The 20,603-nt window shown below is 40.3% G+C and overlaps 1 protein-coding gene across 2 annotated transcripts in view; it reads right to left on the bottom strand.

Moving 5' to 3' along the window:
- The window catches only part of LOC113028147 (leucine zipper putative tumor suppressor 2 homolog), a 44,134-nt gene that overhangs the window by 5,393 nt on the left and 18,138 nt on the right, over nt 1–20,603 (bottom strand). The window contains exons 2-4 of one of the 2 annotated variants that reach the window (XM_026178178.2): nt 18,810–18,921; nt 887–1,426; nt 83–679 (exon numbers count right to left, since the gene is read on the bottom strand). In XM_026178178.2, the coding sequence (XP_026033963.1) occupies nt 83–679; nt 887–1,399 (1,110 nt within the window). In that variant the 5' untranslated portion in view covers nt 1,400–1,426; nt 18,810–18,921. Of the gene's footprint in view, nt 1–82; nt 680–886; nt 1,427–14,133; nt 14,272–18,809; nt 18,922–20,603 lie in introns of those variants that run through there. The other variant, XM_026178179.2, reaches the window with a different exon arrangement.

Raw genomic sequence — 20,603 nt, forward strand, 5'->3', positions numbered from 1 at the left:
TGGCAGAGAGGTCAAAGTTCAGATCTGTGTAAGTTTAGATAAAGCAAATGTCCTGCTTGGATATTTTGTTTGGAGGTCTCACCTGACATATTGCAGCTTCATTCTCATCCAGATTGTCTCTGAGTTGCTGCAGCTCCAGCTCTCTCTCCCTCAGTTTGTCCTCTAGATCCCTTACCACCCCCTCATAGCCTTCCACAGGGCCAGGAGAACGCCCACCAGACCCGCTGTCAGACAGAGGCTGCCCCCGCCCACTTATCGACCCAGAGCCTGTGCTCTTACTGGAGGAGGATCGCCCGCTGTCTGAGTTGGAGTGTCCATGTACAGTCACTGGCGGGGCGCTCTTCATGGGCTCTAGGTGGCCAGCGGAAGCCTCCCCCGACGGCAGGTTGTAGCTGGCAGCACTGTAAGGCGGCAGGCTAGAGAGGGAATTGCGTCCAGAGTCTGATAATGAGCAAGACTGGCTGTTACCACCAGCGGCGTTACGCCCACCACTATAGGAGCTACGCTTCTCAGAGCAGGAGGGCGACACATCTCTGTGGGTGGGGCTGAGCAGGTTCAGGTTGTTTTGGCTTTCTGGCGCATTGGCACAATGGCGAGGCGAGAGATACTGCATCGAGGAGCGGCTCTTGGGAATGACGGGTTTGAAGGCAGTGGGCCGCAGCACTGTTTTCTCCATATTCTAGTAAAAAGTAAAAAGAGTGAATTTGATATAATCTAAAGCTTTACAAAGCAAAATTAAGCCTAAACAAAGCTGTGAATAAGTAGTTAAAATATGTTTTATGTGACACAGGCCCTGCTTCTGGGAAATGGAGTCTTTATAGGGCGGACAAAACTGAATGATATGGACCACATATATGGTATGCACTGTGGAGCCTCACACACTCACCTTCTCAAGTTTTCCTGACACTGGAATCAGTTTAGGAGGAGGTCCTCCAATATTTCCATTTAATCCTTCTTTAATCTCGTCTACTTCACTTCCTGGGCTGCCAGGTGTCACATGACTGTCATTCCAGTCACCTATGTAGTCCTCATTCAGATATGTGTAGTTCCCGTTCCCAGTCTCCTTCTCCAGCCCTCTGCTGGACGTCGTGGAGTTCTGTTTCTTGACTGGGGGAATGCTTTGCAGTAACAGATCCTGTTGGGGCGACTCGGAGTCCACGCGGGAAACTCCTGGTGTGGGCCGTCGAACTCTGGCTCCCAGCTCAACAATTGGGCGATGGTCCTGGTAGGGACCAGGGTGGGTGGTGATGAGGCTACCGACAGAACCCATAGGATCCAGAGTGGCCAGTGGCGCGTTGATGGGGGGGGAAGGGGCAGAAGGGTGTCGTCTGCGAGCTCCTCCACTCAGGCTTGGGGTGTGGGGCTCAGCAGATACAGGTAGAGGCTGAACCAGGGCCATGGTGGCAGCTCAGAGAGGTCACTCGTGCTGAAAAAGAACAAATGTGAATGTGTTAAATAGTGACAGACTGATAGCGTTCCTTTTTTCCCCTGTCATGGGGACGGTTTCAAAGAGGGACACTCATAATAAATCTGTCCCAAACTTCAAAATAACTACATCAGCATACTTTATGTTCAAGAAATCCCTGTATGATTTCAAATAGAGAAGAATCGTTACTCTGTTCTCAGGATAAAATCATCAGGAGCTAGAAATGAGCGCAAGTCAAAGACCTCGCTCTCCCTCGCCAACTCCTCCATCTCTTCCAAGTAGCCAAGAGGTGTAATCTATCCACTCAGTCACCTCCCAGTGAGACCCGCCCAAGAAAAGCTCACTATGAGGTGTCCAGGAGGCCAAACCACTCAAACTGGCTCCTTTCAATGCACAGTATCATCTACTCTGTACCGCTCCCAAATGACCAAACTCCTCAGTCACCCGTCAGAGGAAGGACATTTCAGTTGCTTGTATCCACAATCTGTCTTTCAAGGTGGCAGTAGATTTACCAGGACATCAACCTTCAAATTCATCTCACACTTCATAACAGATCTATACAGAGTCCACATGACTGGCAATGCTAGGCCACTTTATCTGTTGACATCTCACTCCAAAGTTCGTCCAAACGGAACAAGACTGAAGTACAAAACTGGAGAAAATATTTTTCCCCCCCACACTAAAACAACGATGAGTGCTAGGGCAAAAACAAACCAATGCCAAATAGGTTAATAAAATATGTAAATGAATCAAAATTAACAACTGTCATCCTGTGGAGCTCCAGTTATCCATTTGCTGCACCATGAAAACATTGTTTTGGCTTAAGAGTAAGTCTCAAGTCCTCTGAAAGCCCTTCATAGGTGATTCCTTATAGAAAAATCTGTTAAATCTTAAAACATTTCCATCAGATGCTTCATGCTTTAATTTTTTGCCATGCATAATTTAACCTTTATACTATGAATATTTAATGATTTACAATCACTCAACTACATAGGAGTGGATCTAAATTTTGCACTTCTTAATTCACATTATTTTTGCCCTCATTACTTAATAAAAACAGGAATTATCCACTTGAAATTTTCACAGCTGATAATCACATTTAACCTTTTAAAATCTGCAGCCAAATCAATTTTACACCGACTCCAAGTGTCACAATCTGAAGCTAAAATCAGACTTTTGTTCAGTGAGATTTTTATGTAACCAACAGCATATCTGCACCAGTTTCATGTCTATGACGTAGATGAATAGAGACATGTATATTTGATCATTCACTGAAGAAAACTTCAAAGAGTACTTTTCTGGGGGGTAAGTTTCCACCATGTAATATAGGTGGTTGGTTAAAGCAAGCTGGAGCGCACTTACTTTCTTACCATAATTCCTTCTATATCAAAACAATTTTTAATATAGTGATTTTTTTCACACTCTCAACTGAAGCTCAAGGCTGTGAAATGGAGAAACGACACAAGTGTTCACATGTTATGGTTAAAGTTTCAGCATATCCTTTAAGAAGTTTCTCAAAAACCTTGTAGGCCCTTGCTCAAAGAGGGTCTCAGGATCAGGAGGCTGAGCAAGTAGATGAAAACTGCAACTGCATGTTCCCCTCTAAAGTCATTTCATCTTATTTGGTGTGAAGCACTGACTGACTCTTCAGTGATAACTGTCATAGTAAGGGCAAGGTCTTATATTAAGCCTTATAAAATCAAGTCGAATCTTAAGTACTTAAAGACAAAAATCAGTCACTGTCTGAGTGCAAACTAGCAAAACATGATAATCATAGCATTTTTCTATCAAAGGCTTCGTTAATAGTGTTTTCAAATAGCTGTGTCAAAACCTGTTGCTATAATATTTATTGATCTTATTCAGCAACTAAAGAAATGAGCTGAACTGACCTAACAAGAAGTGATTGCAGCATTCAAATCTCCCCACAGGGTTTCTTTCAAGGAATTTTTCTCACAGTGCCTATGACACAGACAACACAGAGATGATATACAGTAGACTGAAGGATACAAATATCCCACAAGACCATGGTGGGCCACACACAGACAGCCAGGGACAGGCCATTCATTATATCCATCCAAGCAGCACAAACAGGGCTTGAGGCATGGGGCAGCACAAGGAAGGGGTCTCTCTTCATTTGAGATGTAAAATGCCTTGTAACATGCTGGCATTTTTCCCTGACAGCAACAAAGGCTACTGTCTCCACACATCTTATCAGCCTTAGGAACAACTGAAAAGTTCATAACTGTGGATAATACCACAAAAGGTAAAACACTGAGAAGAGGAGACAGGTTGAACTTGGCATGGTACTTCTGCAGTGGGTGTTTAAAGCTACTAAGTAAAGGCAATAATACACAGAGAACAATTTTTAAAAAGCGTGACAGACTTACTTTTTCACTCCTTCAAACGTCTGGTGGTAAATGTTGACATTATAACAGCAGGCACAACAGACTATGATATCAACAGTTTATTCCCGGCGCTGCCCAGCAGTCGAGCGTGAAGAACAATGGACAACAGGACGCCTGATGATGAGATCATGGTGTACAAAAACCAACAACGGAGCCTCTTGTAGACTAAAAACATCATCACAGTGAGTCAGACTGTCAGGATATCCAACCTGTGGGTGTGTCGTCGCCTTAAGTTTCAGAGAAGTCATTTAAAGTATGACAGGAATTCAGTTTTCACTACGTCACTCACACGTTTTTGGTAATCAGCCGTTGCGGTCCAAGGGTGTTGTAATGATTTACCATTATGGGGTTTTCTGTGATATTGCTGTGACTCTTGTTATGATTTTATATTCTAACCTTCACAGTGTCCTTTGTTTCTGTGTGTGGTTTAGTGTGTGTGTGTGTGTTTCCTCCCTCCCTGTCTGTCTCCACCTGTGTTGTTTACATGCACCCATGTCTCTTTTCCCACCTGTTTTCTAATCCCTAGTAAGGCCTCAGGCCTTTCGACCACATGTAAACGGTGTTTTAAGTCACTCAAAACTTTTTTCTTCTTTTTTTTAAAGCTAACACCAAATAGGGAGATGTTCAGAAGTTGAATTGCATGTAGCTACGTGGAAAAGGAGGATACTTTTATCTCCGTTTCTGACATCACAAACATGGTTCTGTGTTATTGTTTGCGAGCTTATTAATAGCCAATGTTTCCACATCAGTTTTTTGCATTTTCGTGAGAAATATATATATTTCAAAATAAAAGTAGAAAACCCCAGTTTAAAAAATAAAAAAAACCCACCTGTGAGTCTGTAGCATATATCCTGTCTAGCTCTGTGCTGTTTTTGTTCCTTGATGTGCTCCCTTGTGCGTGTCATGTTTTCCTAGTTTAACTTCTGCTCTTCCTGATGGTTTCCAGAGAAGTCAAATAAAGGAGGAGCCCTGCATCTGGCTCCTCTCCATACCACACATCATGACACCTGCCATGTTTTAAAACAAAAAAAAAAAAAGTATTTTGCTTTTTTATAATTTGATCAAATTGATCTACTTGTATCTCAAATATTTTGATATTTTATAGCTGATTAATTATTATTACCCGCCCAGGCGGTGATCATGGAAATCAGCTAGTTCTAAATCTATTACAAGGCATTTTCTATTTTTTTTTCTTATAAGATGAACTCTCTAAGATCGTAACCATTTTTGTTCTTATTAAATTGTTCTTCCAGGTTAACAATATAGGGTTAGGGTTACCCCCATCAGAGGGTCAGTGTTTTTGTACTTGGTCTGGGCGAAAAATAGCAATAAATATTAAAAAAGCTAAAGAAAATTATAATAAAATTAAAAAAAAAACTTAAAACAGAATGCACAGTAGTACAGTAGTGGTTAGCACCGTCACTTCACAGCAAGAAGGGTTTCTGTGTGGCGTTAGCATGTTCTCTCTCTGCCTGTGTTGGTTCTCCCACAGTCCACAGACATGCATGTTAAGTTATCTGATGATTGTAAATTGGCTGAGTGTGAACAGTTGTCTGTCTCTCTGTGATAGCCCCGTGATAAGACTGGTGACCCGTCATGGGTGAAGCACTAGCCCATAGCAGCTGGTATAAGCTGCTGTATCCGACCCCTTTTGGATAATTGGATGGCTGCATAAACTAACTATAACCCTCTCGACCAACCTTTTGACCTTTAACGTTGACACTTATTGTGAAGTAGGCTTGCAGAGTTTCTAGCCAAACAGCTGTGCCAAGTCATTTTCCAACCTACCAAGTTCACAGGTTTCTTAAGGCTTTTGCTGTGATTCAACTGTGATTACCACATGTTAATCAGCACCGTGGAAACCTGGCTGATCCCTTCTTAGGCTCATTATGAAGTGACTAGGACAAGCCTGGTGCTATTGTATGTTAGTATGTTCAGTAGACAGTGAAAATGCAAAGAAATGAGAGAGCATTTTAGTCCAATGTCTGTTAATATGTTTAGTGTGTCTTGGTACTCTCACATAGCAAACTTTTAGAGGTGGTACAGCTTTAACAAGAAAAGTATTGATTACATTACATCACTCTGCTGCTATTAGAAAGTCAAAAATCCATTAGCTTATGGGCAACTGGGATCTGTCCATTGATCATCTTTGGTTAGTCAGTTAATGGACTTTCAAATTGAAACTCCATTAAACAAAAAAAAAATTCAATCAGTGTCAGCATGAAGGAAAAGTAAATGAATAGCAGCCTGAGCAACATGTGGTGTTGCGGATCAGACTTAACGGTCCCCAGAGGCAGAGCCAGGAGGATTAATCTCATGTGATTTCTCTATACACTGATAAAACTAATTCATCCATGACAATATTTATTACAAATAATCCCATGTGAATAGCATGGAATGAGAATGACTGAGTAACTGCTATTAGAAAAAGAAAGCCTCAAACCTAAAATTGCCTTTCTTAATACTGAGATTAAAGAAACCCCAGAAGATTATCTCCAGCAAACTCTACAGCTTATTTCAATGAGAAAATTCCTCCAGGCTGCTTTAAAAAGCACCAGTTAGTGAACTCACCCGGCTGCATCACAAATTTAAAATCTTTTTTGCTGTGAAAACTTTAAAAGGGGACATATGATTATTTGAAGCTCCATATTGACTCGTTGCTTTACATGACTCACAATTCATAGCAATCTTTGTTCATCTTATACCTAGTATTTTCATAATAAATAAGTTGTATGAGAAAAATCGTTAACTTAAAAAGGCTGCCAGTGTTTTGTGGTTCAATAAATCTTTTTGTATAAGATAGTCATGAAGAATGTGCATTTAATACATTAATCTTTCAGGGCAGAGAAACACTTCTCTCTAGTGCTGCTTTAACATTTACCTTTATCATGCTCTGATCACAAGGTAGCAGCACTCTAAACCATACCCTACTTTATTTGTTTGTTTATGTTTCTGTAGATGGCATTATAATTTTTAAAAGTGAACATCATGTTGTATTAAATGAGACATTAAATTACTGATTGAAACCCTAAAAATCACAGATTAATCGAGAAACTTGATATTCTTCCTCAGATTTCTACACAGTCTAACAAATTTCTGCAGCTGAAGGAGTCGCCCCCTGATGGTCATGAGAAATAATGCCAGTTTTTTGCGCAACATCTATTGTTTGTCCAACCTATACCCAAGGGAAAGCTTTACTTTATGTAAAAGTACCCAAGAATGTTAAACTGCCACAGATTGATGACGATGTGCTCATACTTGAGATCTCCCAACTGCAAACTGTTTATATACTAAACCTAAACCTTTTTTAATACTTCTTTTGCAATAAAAAGTTTGCATATTTATGCAACAACTAGGCAAGACATTCTAGTTCAGTCTCCTCCTTACGTTTGGTTTCCACAGGTCTTTATTCCTGATCACTGAGTCCATTTGTTGCCCTCAGTCTCCCCAGAATGAGCTCTAATCCCTCAAGATAACCAAAACTATGCAGGCGCTCTTCTAGGCAAGGCACATGGGGTCTCAAAGTGTTTTTAAAGCCCCCGTCATGTTCATGCAGTCCTAGTTTCCCTTTTGTTGTCACAGTGACTGGGGGCCTCAAACATTAGAAGGAGGAAGAGAAAAGAAAAGGGGAGGAGGGGGTCATAGGGCTGACAGGAAGACCAGGACCCCTTCTTAGCATCTTAAAGCCTCCAGTCCTGCTATAGCTTTTACAATCTTCCACATGCTCCCACTTCCCTAATTGAAGATAAATGGACAATAACAGCTAATGGTAGTGGAAGGGTTTGTGACAACTATAAAGAGGGGCTGATGGACATAATATACTTAATATATTATGGTTTACAAATATTCTGTGGATGGGCAGAATTTGCCATTTTCCTTGTAGATTAAATGTGCCAAATACCTTTATATTACTACATGATATCTCATGTGATATCAGATGATATAGAGTACTGAGGCATTTTCTGACGTGTAAAAACAGCTGAATTGAAATAGCAAGCTAATATGATACATTAGCAAATTAAATGCATGCAACTCTTGTTTAGAAATCACTAATACAATGTTGTTGAGGCCCAGCACCCAGTCAAGCCATCCACTTAGGCCCATGTGCGCACACACATGCACACACAAAAACACTGCACGGAATGCAAGTAATATTAAAACCACCCCCAGTGTCCACTGTGTCAGCTGATTGTGAATGTGAGCAGACTGTTTTTGTCTGGGAAAGGCTTTGAAGGCTTTAATGCCCCTCGGTCAGCCAGTCACTCCTCCAGCAGCAGGAATGTGTGGCACTCCAGCTGAGGAGGAGACCAAACATGAGCAGTGGTCAGTGTGGGGTCGTGTCGAGTCTGCAGCCACCCATTTTCTGATGTCTCATCACTCAAAAGCCACAGGTTGCAAGACGAGATGTAGAGTAATATTTCTTCCGCATCAGACATTTTTCATTGCGGCAGGCAACAGTAGCAGTCTTAGGAAATCTGCTGTCACACAGAGGCATCAGGATTTTATCCTCTAGCTTTCAGTGCTGACAGTTTTATAGGGTTACTTGTATAGATGGAGCACCGGAGAAGCAGCATAGAGAGAATCTGCAATTGCAGCACTTTTTAAAATGTAATAATTCAGCATAAAGTTATGTGGATCAAAATATTACAAAATAAAAGTCAAAGCATTATAAAGTACACACTTTTCACTACAACAGAAATATCTGATCAACTTATTTTAGGAACATTGACCATATACTCTTAATTGTAAAAGATACCCCTTACCAAGAGATGATAATGACATAATCTGGGACCCACCTTAAAATAATCCTTTGGTCTTTATTCATTCAGAGGAAGTAGGGACCCTCAGCAGGAGAGTTACTTAAAGGCACTTAACTTTAGATGTTGGTTTTAGAAATGTGTTTTAGCAAAAACTATAAAGTTAAGTTAACTAACAACATAAAACCAGATTTTCAAACAGTAATGTTGTGGGGGATATTTGTACTAACTGAGCATCGTTCTGATGACAGAATGACACGCCTTGTCATCAAGCTCAAATCATCTTAAAGTGGTTTCTTGAACATGGCAATAAGTTCACTGAACTCAGATGACCTCCACAGTCAACAGATTTCATTCCAATAGAGCACCTTTGGGATATGATGGAACAGAAGAGTCGCAACTGGGTTATGTAGCTTACAAGTCTGCAGCAACTGTGCAATGTTAGCATGTCAATATGGTCAAGAATCTCTGAGGAATGTTTCCAGCACCTTGCCGACTCTGTGCCATTAAGAATTAAGGCCGTTCTGAAGCAAAAGGGGATCCAAACTACTACCAGTAAGGTGTACCTACTAAAGTGTCTGGTGAGCGCATATCTCGTTTGAAAGAGGTCACTTTCTCATCACACCTTGTCAAATGACTGCAAATGTCATGAAACTATTATACTGGCTAAATAAAAAGCAATAGTGAACACTTCTAAGTACATCATAGTGGCTCAAATTTCAACTGAAATTACTGATCTCGACCTTCCTCGTCTTCCTCCTCTCCCTCTGAGATTGCTTCCATCCACAGCTGGCATCAACCTTCAAACTCATCCTAGCTGGCTGTACAGCACTCTCACCGGGATATTTTTGGTTAAATTACACCATTAGTAACAAGTGTGAACAATTTTGAGCTGTTGTGTTTAATAAATGACACCTGTGCTGTAGCTGTGTTTACCTTCTGCTGCCAGTGGTTGGCATAAAGCTTTACAAGTGAATTACTGTGCAAAATTGTTCTTTAGTGAGTGAAAATGTGTTTAGAGTTTCGCAAGAAGGTTAAATTGGCTCTGCAAAGTCTGTCAGGGGTGACTGATTCAATAAACTGGCTTAGGGCTGAGAATTTGGTTCAGTCAATGGGAATTCACGTTATTCTAAAAAAAAATGCACCAAGTTTTTAGAATAAAGGTGTTAAAGGTGCAAACACAAGAGGGTAGTTTCTAATCTGTGGCAAGTTTAACTCTGTGGAGTCACACATGCAGCTGCTGAAGGGGGAAAGGTGCAAATACAATAGGGAGCTTTAGGTGCCGTGACCTTTCTCCGAGGGAAACAGGAACTTCCAATCAGCAAGTTTTTGTTATCGGTAGGGAAGGGCCAGTGCTAGCTGATTTGTAGAGACTACACTTTCAAAATAAATGTGGGGGGGGGGGACTCTCCATCAGTAAAACACAGCAATGGCATCAGAAGGATGAAAAAATAAAAATATGTACGCTAAAATGATTTCCCAAATATACTTGGGTGGCCATTAAAATACCTGGGCTGTCCTCCCAAGTAAAGTCTATGTTCAGGGAAAGACTGGATCATAACCATCCCTTTGGGAAATGCTCCCAATCTACTTCAGTTTCTTTCAGGCATTAAAACCAGCATTTGCAAAATGCTAAACATCTTTGCTCCTTCCGTTTTGTAGATTTTTTGTTATTATAATTTCTAACGAGAAAAAAAGAAAATAATACCAGAAATATGAAGACTTAAAAGCCATAAAGAGCAGTTCAATATTGTCTACTACGGAGACAACATAGAACTTAGAAGTGTGTAGAGTTCACTCCATACTGGACACAAAACAGGTGCTCTGCTTTCAAAGAGTGCAGTCAGTAAGCCTGCTTTGGTGCTTTACAACCCACTCCTTGAGTGGAGCCTCAGTGTGAACATGCAAACAGAGTAAAAGTTTGTAAGTGGAGGTTGCAGGCGCCTATAAAAGCTGGCCAATCAGCTTTTATAGACTGGACGGCCCATGTGATCTGCATTAAGTTTAATTTATAACTTAATATATAATGTATATACAGACCATTAGAGCTACAAAAATGAGAAAATCTTCATGACTACACTTGTGGAATTTATTTACATAAATGTATTTCGAGTGTATTAACATTTTGTTTTATAGACATATATTTGGCTACTGTATACCGATTAGCACAAGGATAACAACTCTCTTAAACAAAATATTAATATGCTGTAATTATATCCAACACACCCATGTGCTTGTGCTAGTCAGTACACCACAGTATACAGATTAGCACAAAGTTTGCATTGTTGAAATGCGTAGTAAGAGTTTAACCAGGTACTATAAATCATGGAGTAGCTGACACTGAGCAGCAACCTTGGAGCTGAGAAGTGAAGCCAATCTGTAAATGCAAAAAAACTGCAGTTCTTCCAATGACCATGTTAAAATCTCCAACTTTAAAAATATGTTTATAGCCCGGTAATGACATCTATGGCTGGTTTCCCACTTCAGAACAACTGTACAAATGGGTAAGGGGCCACTTTGATTTACAGGTGTAGCCATTTGCTTGACTTCACCTCAGTCCATTCCACTGAACTGGATCTCAGCAGTGTCCGTGCTGTTGGCGCCTTTTGCATAATTTTTAGTTAAATTATCTGACTGATATTATGCCTTGCTATGCGTTACAAACCATCCAAGACATTTGGGCTTTACTTCAAGTGAGTGAAATTCTAGTTTTCTGTTTAATCAGTTTGTTACTTAGCACCAATAAGCATCCCTACAGTTTATGAACACAGCTTGCTAACCAAGCATGGCAGTGTTAGCTGTTGGTTTGAAACGCCACAATCTCATCCAAATATGCTCACTTCTGGCTCTAAAAGCCCATCCAAAAACATAGCATTAGTCAAAACACACTGACAGTGAGGCCTTAAATTCTAGAAGCAAATGAGTTATGGTATGGCTAGGTCTATCTTTTACATACAGTCTGTGCTTATGACCCTCCAATGTCAACTTTTTGCCACAAAAGACAGACTAGAGTTTTGCTACTACATTAAATAGCTTCTAAATGCTTTGTCCCTTATATTCATGCAAAAAGGAGATTTATTAAGAGACAGGACATTATTAAAACCCCATCATTTTAACAACTTTGAACCTGCCCTTAAAACGAAAAAGTTCTCAGACTTTCACACATCTTCATTTCTGTGGCGAAATAAGAAGCAGAGATGACAAAAATCAATAAAGAGAGATCAATACATTCACAAAGAAATGCTGAGGATTCAGTCTACAGGATCAGACTATATGCTGCACATAAAATGTGAAGAAAAGTCTGCAGTCTGCTCTGAAAAACTCCACTCAGGCAGGCTGCTCCAATCACAGCGGCATATTTTATTACACGTACAGCAGTAAACTGTAGATAAATTTCAGCAGCATTCTCTGGCATGCGTGGCAACCTTTCGTCTGACTGCATCTGAGATTGGCAATTAGAGACGCAAACAGTATAAAAGCCTTTTTATAGAGGCCGTTTATAAAGAGACAGTATATGCAGTTTATTAGCCATGCCCTTTAAAACTGCAACGTCACACAAACCTGCTTTGAGACAAACTGAAAGAGCCTACTCTAAGTCCTCCTTTGTTAGCGCCACACCATAAACACACATCCACAACCACAGAGGTGAGTCTAAAAATATTCCAACACCAGGTGAAGTGTTGGAACTGGCAAAAAGTTGTATTATCCCAGCCCTCATCCGAGACTCAGAGGTGTTAGGAGCAACAGCTCTGACTCAAAGAAGAACATGGGCAGAAAGAAGTAAAGAAGAGAGAGCTTCAATTTTCCCCAGGGAGGGTCCACATGAGGGAACAAACAAATGAGTCTGGAGATCCCCTCCTCCACTCTCCATCAAACTTCTGAATCCAACTCTCCCTTTCTGTCACACCCCCCAATCTCCTTATTCTTTCCCCTCATACTGGAAACTGGAACACAGAGAGAAAACTGTGACAAAGCTATTTTGGTTTGTAGACAACCTACCTTTCCACAGGCAGACACCTCAGTGCCCCAACAAACACCCCGGTTATCATGCCAAAAGGTAATGTTCCCAAGCAAAGCTGCAACTTTTTAGACAACTCAAATAAATAAAACCGATATTAGATTCCCCAAGAAGAATAACTGAATAAAAAAAGGGAATAAAAAGCCTTTAGAAACTGTAATTAACAGCTGAAAGGTGCTATGAATATGTACCACATATAATTGTGATAAATATTAGACCACAAAACACCTTCTGAATCATTCAGTAAGCAAACCCCAAACCATTTATCATTAAACAACACAAATCCATTAAAACATTAAGGGCTGGCCTTCAAAAAAATATAAAACCATAATTTAGCCCTTTTTCTCTTTTCTGCAGTGACTAATCATCGTTTAGATGCTGAAAGACTGTCTATAAAAATGTCAGGCTTTATAACAAAAAGACAGAAAAATCACAAATAGAGTGCTGTTCAAATGCTAAACATATGATTTACACCTGACGAAGAGAAAAACAACAAGTCATTACATTTGAGGCAGGAAAATACAACAATAAAGACCAACAAGCCATTACAGTGGTATTTTGTACCGTGTGGTTTTCCTGTAAGTCGGGACTTAACGCCACCCTTCTAGAACCTTTTTGACATAAATATTACCTTTTTGAAGTGCATGCATACTGCATTATAAGTAGTTCCACTATACAGAAGTGGTGACCAGTATATTTAAAATATTTGACTAAACAGGCATTTTTCAGGATTTATGATCCATTTGCAACGCAATTTTGCTATGAAGTAAGAGGGATTCTGGATTTAAAACATAGAAATGCACTTTCCAATGACCATGATGCTCTAAAAGCTACTTTCAGATGCTCACTTATTCCCAAAGGGTCTCCACACCAAGTAGTTCTGCATGTTTGATTTGGCGTTTTTTGGGGGTTTTTGTCCTTTCTGACATAGCCCCAAAAGGCATTTGTGTCCTCCTGGGATCAAACAGGGGATCTTTCACCTGTTAGGCAAATGTGTAAACAGAGGCCCTTACGCTTAAACTTTACTATACAGTAACCTCTACTTGCCACCCTTGCACCACTGAGCAGCTACAGAAGAGTAATCAGTGAAAGGTCACGGCAGTTCTTTCCACCTTTTTTTTTTGCCTACAGCTACTGTTAACTATACGGTCTATGAAATCTTACAGTTATTAAAAACAATACTGATGTTTAACAATTTCTGCTTATTTAGACTGATTGGGAGTCTAAACCTAAAGATATTTAATTCTTATTTTAAGGAGATTATAAAAATTGAGATGGCATACTGAATAGGAAAACAGTAAGTGCATGCTGATAAGCTAAGAGATTCATCAACTAATTGTTTACATTTCTTTACACAAATGTAAAAATTCTTCTCTTTTTACCTTAATGTACAATAATCCTCTGTAACTTTCAGTCACAGTGGGACTCCCACTGTGAATGTCAAACACCGCCCATCACTTTCAATGGCCAGGTAATTAAAAGGTAACTTCCTGTTTCTCCAACGGTTTTTTCCTGCGAGTCTCTTACCCCAGTTTGTTCCTTGCATAGCTGCTCTGATGTCTGACCAGCTCCTTCTGATCATCCAGCCTCCTGCCCCTTCGTGTCTCACTCCGTTCCTGTTTCTGACCAACCCTCCTGAGGGGGAAAAAACTTCTCTAAAACCCCCCTTCCCCAAAAAAGAAACCGCTCATTCTCAAGGCAAATGCCACACCAATGTGAATGAGAGCACAGTCCCCTCCCCTTTCCCTGCTTTTCACTCTCTTTCATGCATCCCACCTCCTCCTCCTCTCAGCACTACCCAGCCCCTCTCTGACATATGCACACCTCCTCTCTCCGTGCTCCACTCCTCTGCCATTTCCTTTGACTAAAGAAACTATACTCTGCAAGGTCCTCTACTGCCATTGTCAGGCAGTTAAAAGAAGAGGATGCAAGGGAAGGGGGAAAAAGCTGTCAGTTAAAGATCATTCTGATCTGTCCACACATTTTAAACAAAGTAAAAAATAAAAAATAAAGTGGTGCTGCATGCATCTCACTCTGTAAAGGTGCAGAACCCCCTGCAACCCTGAAGTGGATAAATGAATGGATGGCATTATTAGCTGTCCAAATTGAGTCTTTAAAGGAGACGTGTAAACACTAAGATTTAGAGTGAAATTGTAGTTTTATGGAACTACAGATAAAGGAGCCTGTTTAATTAACTCCCAGAAAGGATTAAAACAGGTAATTATGATACGAATGATTAATTAGAAGAAGCTGCCACTGAAAGATTAGAACTGGTTTACCTTAAAGGAAAAACACCCAAGTGAGGATTTTGATATTTTAAGAAGCAATTCTGGATGTATGACATGCAGGCACATTTAAAAACAACATGGTAATGCTTATCTCTGCTCTAAAAAGTCTCATGAAAACAAATGCCAGTGAAAAATACAAACGAGAGCACAGTATATAAGAGCTGTAGTGCTACAACTAAAGCAGTATCCTGCACAATCACCTCTCAGTATAATTGTTAAGGTACTCCACACACAATGATTTTGGGGGAGTGAGCAGTAAGCGGCTACAGGTAGGAATACATGGTGCTAAGCTAGCAGAACAACAATAAGGGTTTCATATAATATATGGATATATTTTATACCTGCATTATATTTTAGCATTTCAATGTCTTGGGGGTTGTACATAAAGTGATAACATCTGTTTGCAAACAGCTGCATATTTGCTCCAAGCATCTGTGAAAGGGACTGTTGAAATTTTTACAGAAGTGATGAAGAGCTGTTTACATTTCAACTGGTTTAACTGGTGCAGGAATCTAGTGTACATGCTTTGATGATAAAGAAAGAAAGAAAGAAAGTACAACGACTCTTGAGCACTTTTGTCTGGTTCAGGGTTCATTTTTAAAAGTGCTTTACAAGTGTTTTCAAAAGATTGAGGTTCTATTTATTCAGTGGGCAAGGGGGCTGCCGTGTCGTGTGCACACAAGTATTTATAGTGAAAGCATTGGTGCCTCCATTCACAGCACACACCCACACGCTTTGTGACAAAAACATTCTTCAGTCTTGGACTGCAGCTAGCGATTGTAGTCGTTTTTCTGCTCTATGGCCTCTGAAAGTTCAGCATCGTGGCACATGAATCAGTTCTCCTCCTGTTGGTTCTGGTTAACACGGCCCTTCAGATTACAGCATATTTTCAGAGCAGGAGGAGGAACAAACATTGAGTACATCTGACAGCAAGATGGTATTTCACTGGATTATTATTCACCTTTAATGAACCCAGAAACCAGGAGATTAAGAATCTCTTGTCTGGATTAGTGCTACCAGAACTCAAAAACCCCTCCTTTTAAAAAAAATATTTGATTATATAATCTCATTTAGAATATACACTGTCAGCCCTTGTCCAGACAGACAGCATTAACTTTGCATCTTTTTCCAGTGGTGGGAGAAACCAAAGCTCCTGGAGAAAACCCACACAAGCACTGGGAGAAAATGCAAACTGTCTAGATTCAAACCAGGACTCTCCTGCTTTAAGACAATATTGCTAACTAATTAAGCCACCATGCTGTCTAAATGAAATAAAAGAAACTACACATGGCCACAATGGCAACCAGGCCACAAAACTATCCACTAGACAAAGTGTTTAGAGCGAGCTTGGCAGCAGGAACTGAACTTTCAAATTAATCAAATCAGTCTTATTTATATAGCACCAATTCACAACAACAGTCACCTCAAGGTGTTCTCTATTGAGAGAACCCCAGCAATCATAAAATTCTATATGAGCAAGCACTTGGCAATGGTGGGAAGAGAGAACTCCCTTTTAAGAGGAAGAAACCAGGTTCAGGTAGGTGCGGGTATCTAGTGCAACCAACTCTGGGGTGAGAGGACAGAAGAGACCACGAATAACAAATGAGACAAAACATTAACTATAGGAGAGAATAGATAAAAGTTACAGACAAGCATATAAATGCATCAGGAATTAAAAGAGGGAAGTAGACAGGTGGTGATGAATGCCAAGTGTATCATAGGAAATTCCTCAGCAGGCTGAGCCTATTCCAGCAAAACCAAAAAGAACTTGGGGGTCACCTCATCTAGCCCCAGCTACAAAAGTCTGAAGCCCAATTTTAAAAGCAGAGATGATGTTGACAATGTACACCCTCTCCATCTTCTCTGTTTCATATATGGTTCTAGACCTTAAATACAACCCAAACATCTGCAAGCCCTCTATTGATATATTCAATCAATTATACAATTCCCTCATTCCCTTCACTGCAGAAATTAAGAAAATACTAAAACAAATCACCAAATATAGTTATAGTCTGTATAAATAGAGGTATGGTTTATACAGTTTCCACCAACATTTGAGACAAATATTTGTTTCTTAAGTTGCTAAATGCTGCCCTGTTAATCTCGCATGTCTGCTTTTCGTGTTGTGTGGGTATAGGTTGAGTAATAATTTTATTTTATTAAAGTTTCATGCATGCTGGCTTACTCTTACACCAGCATTACTAACTGAACTTCAATTTAGGATTATCAGACAGTAATCGCAGTTTAATCGAGGATATGACATGCTGAAGTTTATTCCAACATGGCTTTGGCAGCATTCAGCGTTTGCCTTGACCTGTAAGCCACCATCTGGTCAATAAACATGAAAAAAAGGAAAAAGGAAACAGGAGATGGTGTAGTCAGTGTAGCTCAGTTGCTCCCACATAAAGAGAGGGCTAAAGTAGGGTACGAGAAGTAGGCTATGCCCTGCCACCACCGCCTTACACACATACAAACACAGATTTGTCCCTCTTCGTTTTCAACTCTCTCTTTCCCTGCTCATAGAACTGGGTCACAGTAGTAGGCACAAGGTTTGTCCTTCAGGCAACAAGACATGATGCTGGGGATGGAGTTCAAGGTCATTCTTGATCAAGTCTCAATGGGAGGTCTTGAGAATACTAAATGGGCCACAAGTGAGGTCTCATCAGCCTGCAGCCAAAGCAACAGAAACTGCTCTCTGTTGGAGGCTACCATTTGAGAGCAAACACCATTAATCAGCCGCCTGGAGGCCACAACTGCTGGACTAAAGACGCAGGCTGCAAATCACCGCTGTGAATGCCACCATTAACACTACCACTTTACTGGCATGGGATGGCCAACATGACTCAGCCCCTATTTGAGGGAACTGATTTACAGGCTGAAGCAGCAGTAAAGTAAAATTCTGTAACTTCTCTATCTGCAGGACAGCAGAGTTAAAACCATGAGGAATATTAGAGGGAAATTCCAGTAAAATAAATAATTCCAGTGTGGCTTTGCAGAAATATTGGGTACATCTGTCTGTGGTCTCCAGTTTTTCTTCCTCAGTCATATAAAGTTTATTATCCTACAGTGATACTTAAAATGTTTAGGAGTGCCAGGAGTAACATAATTTCTAGTGAACACTGAAAACGGCTCCCGAGAGCCCACAGTTCTACTTTATCTACATCTATAGCGGATGCCCATCAGGTGGTCATCCACAATAAGCTGTGTTGCCATCTCTCTGCGGTCCGTCATCCTGCTTCCTTCTATAGTTTCATAACAACGGCTCCCGTCTGGGAACAGAAACCAACAGAAAGCTAGGCCATCCATCAGTGTCCGTGCTGCCTCGGCATGGGGACACACTCCCATTGGACGCTGCAGCTAAAACTGGCCTTGACCAGCCAGCCCTTTGGACCACTTACCTCCAAAATAATCCACCATGGCACAAAGCAATTCATGCACACCTCCCAAATAAAACCGCTGAGAAAATTTCAGCAGTAGGGTGCTTCATCAGTATGAAGAGAGAAGTGAGAGAAAGGGTCGTTTGTAGATTAAAATAAGTAGTCCTACTGAGCAAGTCCAGTCATACATAAATCCACACAAATGGGCTGTTTTGAGCTGGCAGGGACCCGACTTAACCACACTCTGATTTACTGTATAATGTGGCAAAGAGATTAGGGTTATGCCTCCCGCTCTGGAATTACAGCAATACCCTATCCATGATTAAGATCTGTTGCAAGCTCCCACGCAGCAAGAATGTGTTAACGTCCACGCCAGCACTATGCACGCTGCAACATGTGGGCCACGCTGAAGCCAAGTCACAACGTCAAAGTGTCAAACAGGAAATGACCATTAGAGAAAACCTAATGCGGGTATGAGGAAATGGCCTCAACATATGCAGAGGTTTTAGCAGTACTGCATGCAAGAAACTCCTCTTACCTGTCACTGACACCCCGTCTTCAGCTTCTGGAGGCCTTAGAAAATCATGTACGAGTCCGTTGAGCATCTCAGGAACTCGTCATTCTTCTTGTCGCCTCTCTGTTCTCCCAGACTGAGGGGATAAAACACACACAAAAGCACAATGTTGAATCAGCAGAAGAGAAGCAGCGAGGCTACTACTGCTGTGGGGAGGCTGGAAAACGTGAAAAGTGACAAGTGTGTTTATAGAAGTCGGCAAGAAAGAGGAAAATCTGAGTCACAATGGCAAAAAGACTTCACGTGGAAGAAGCCTGAGAGTGAGGGGATTTTTCCTTGTTAACAAGAGCGAAGGCTGAACACAAAAACTTGCACCTCGTTTAAAGCAAAAACAAAAAAAAAAAAAAACAACTACACCCTGGGACAAGTTTTAAAATGCTCGTGCTGATTCTTTTCCATGTTAGGGAATCGTGTGGGGTTTGCGGGTTTTCACAGGAAATCACTTTCTAAGGTTGAGCAAGGTTTAGAAATTATACCTAAAAATTCTGAATTGACTTCTACCTCAACACCTAAAAAGACAAAAACCCACTGCCACCATCTGGAAAGAAGTACAGAGTCCATCTGCAGCTCATTAAACTGATGTATTGCTAGTACAGCAATAATTTAGTTTGTAATGGAAGAGGACAAGAAAAGACTGTGAGAAGTGCCAGAGGTGAGTAGACAAGACAGCCCTCATTTCACACTAAATATTCAAGCCTGCTGCTACAGTGAGATCACCCTAATTGTGGCACAATCATGTTTTCAGTAAATATTGTGCTGGGAATTAAATACTGACAGTAGCAAAGAAAGAACTGCACCAAAATCTAATGCCATACACCAGAGGCTTCATCTATCAAACTACAAGGTACTGCCGATGAAAATTAGCCCGTATGGATAAATACTATCCATTCAACTGATGGGACAAAGTGTTCATGCTAATTAATGTGCATTTTCCCTTTTTAAAATAAAAAGGAAAACACATTACTTTTCAATTTTTTGCTCTTTCCAGGTCAAATTTTCAAGTTGTGATGCATCACTTCTTAATTTTATAAATATCTACAGAACCCAAGTATCACACAATTTATTTTACATTTAATTAACTATAATTACAGTTATAAAGGTTTTTCTCACTGCGAAATGGGCCTTTTTGGAGGGTGTGACAATGCACATAATAGCAATTGGTCTCCACACAAAACAAAAGTACATCTATGATGTATTATTATAGAGAAATGCCTGCATTCTTCTTTTATGTCTATCTGATAAATGCAAAAGTTTACTAACCACCAATTTTAAAAGAAAAAAACATTTTTTAATACAACACTACATATGCAAGAAAAGCTCTGAGTGAAACTACACATTCCCACATTATTACATAAGAAACAATGCAGGCCTTGGGACTATTAAACAAAGAAAAGCACATCAATGTGTATCAGTACTTGAAACATAAGATATTTCTAAAATGACAAAACAAGGGATGCACAACTTGTAAATGTACAATATTTTGCCATGTACCGGTCGGCTATAATTTTCTTCTGCAGTTAGTGGCAAAAGCTTCTGGCTTATATCAGTGTAACTTAGAATTTGTCTTTTTCTGTAGTTCATTTTACTTGAAGTAATATTTCTCGAAACTTGACTGTGCCGCAAGTAATTAGGATTATTTCACTGTACTGTAGTAGCAGGGCTCAATATTTAGTACAAAATGAGTGCTGTCTTGTCTCCTTACCTCTAAATTATTGCTTTATTAGTAATACGTCAGTTTAATGAGCTGCAGATGGACTC

Source organism: Astatotilapia calliptera, chromosome 8 (assembly GCF_964374335.1).
Source record: "Astatotilapia calliptera chromosome 8, fAstCal68.1, whole genome shotgun sequence".
In the NCBI taxonomy this organism is placed as follows: Eukaryota; Metazoa; Chordata; class Actinopteri; order Cichliformes; family Cichlidae; genus Astatotilapia; species Astatotilapia calliptera.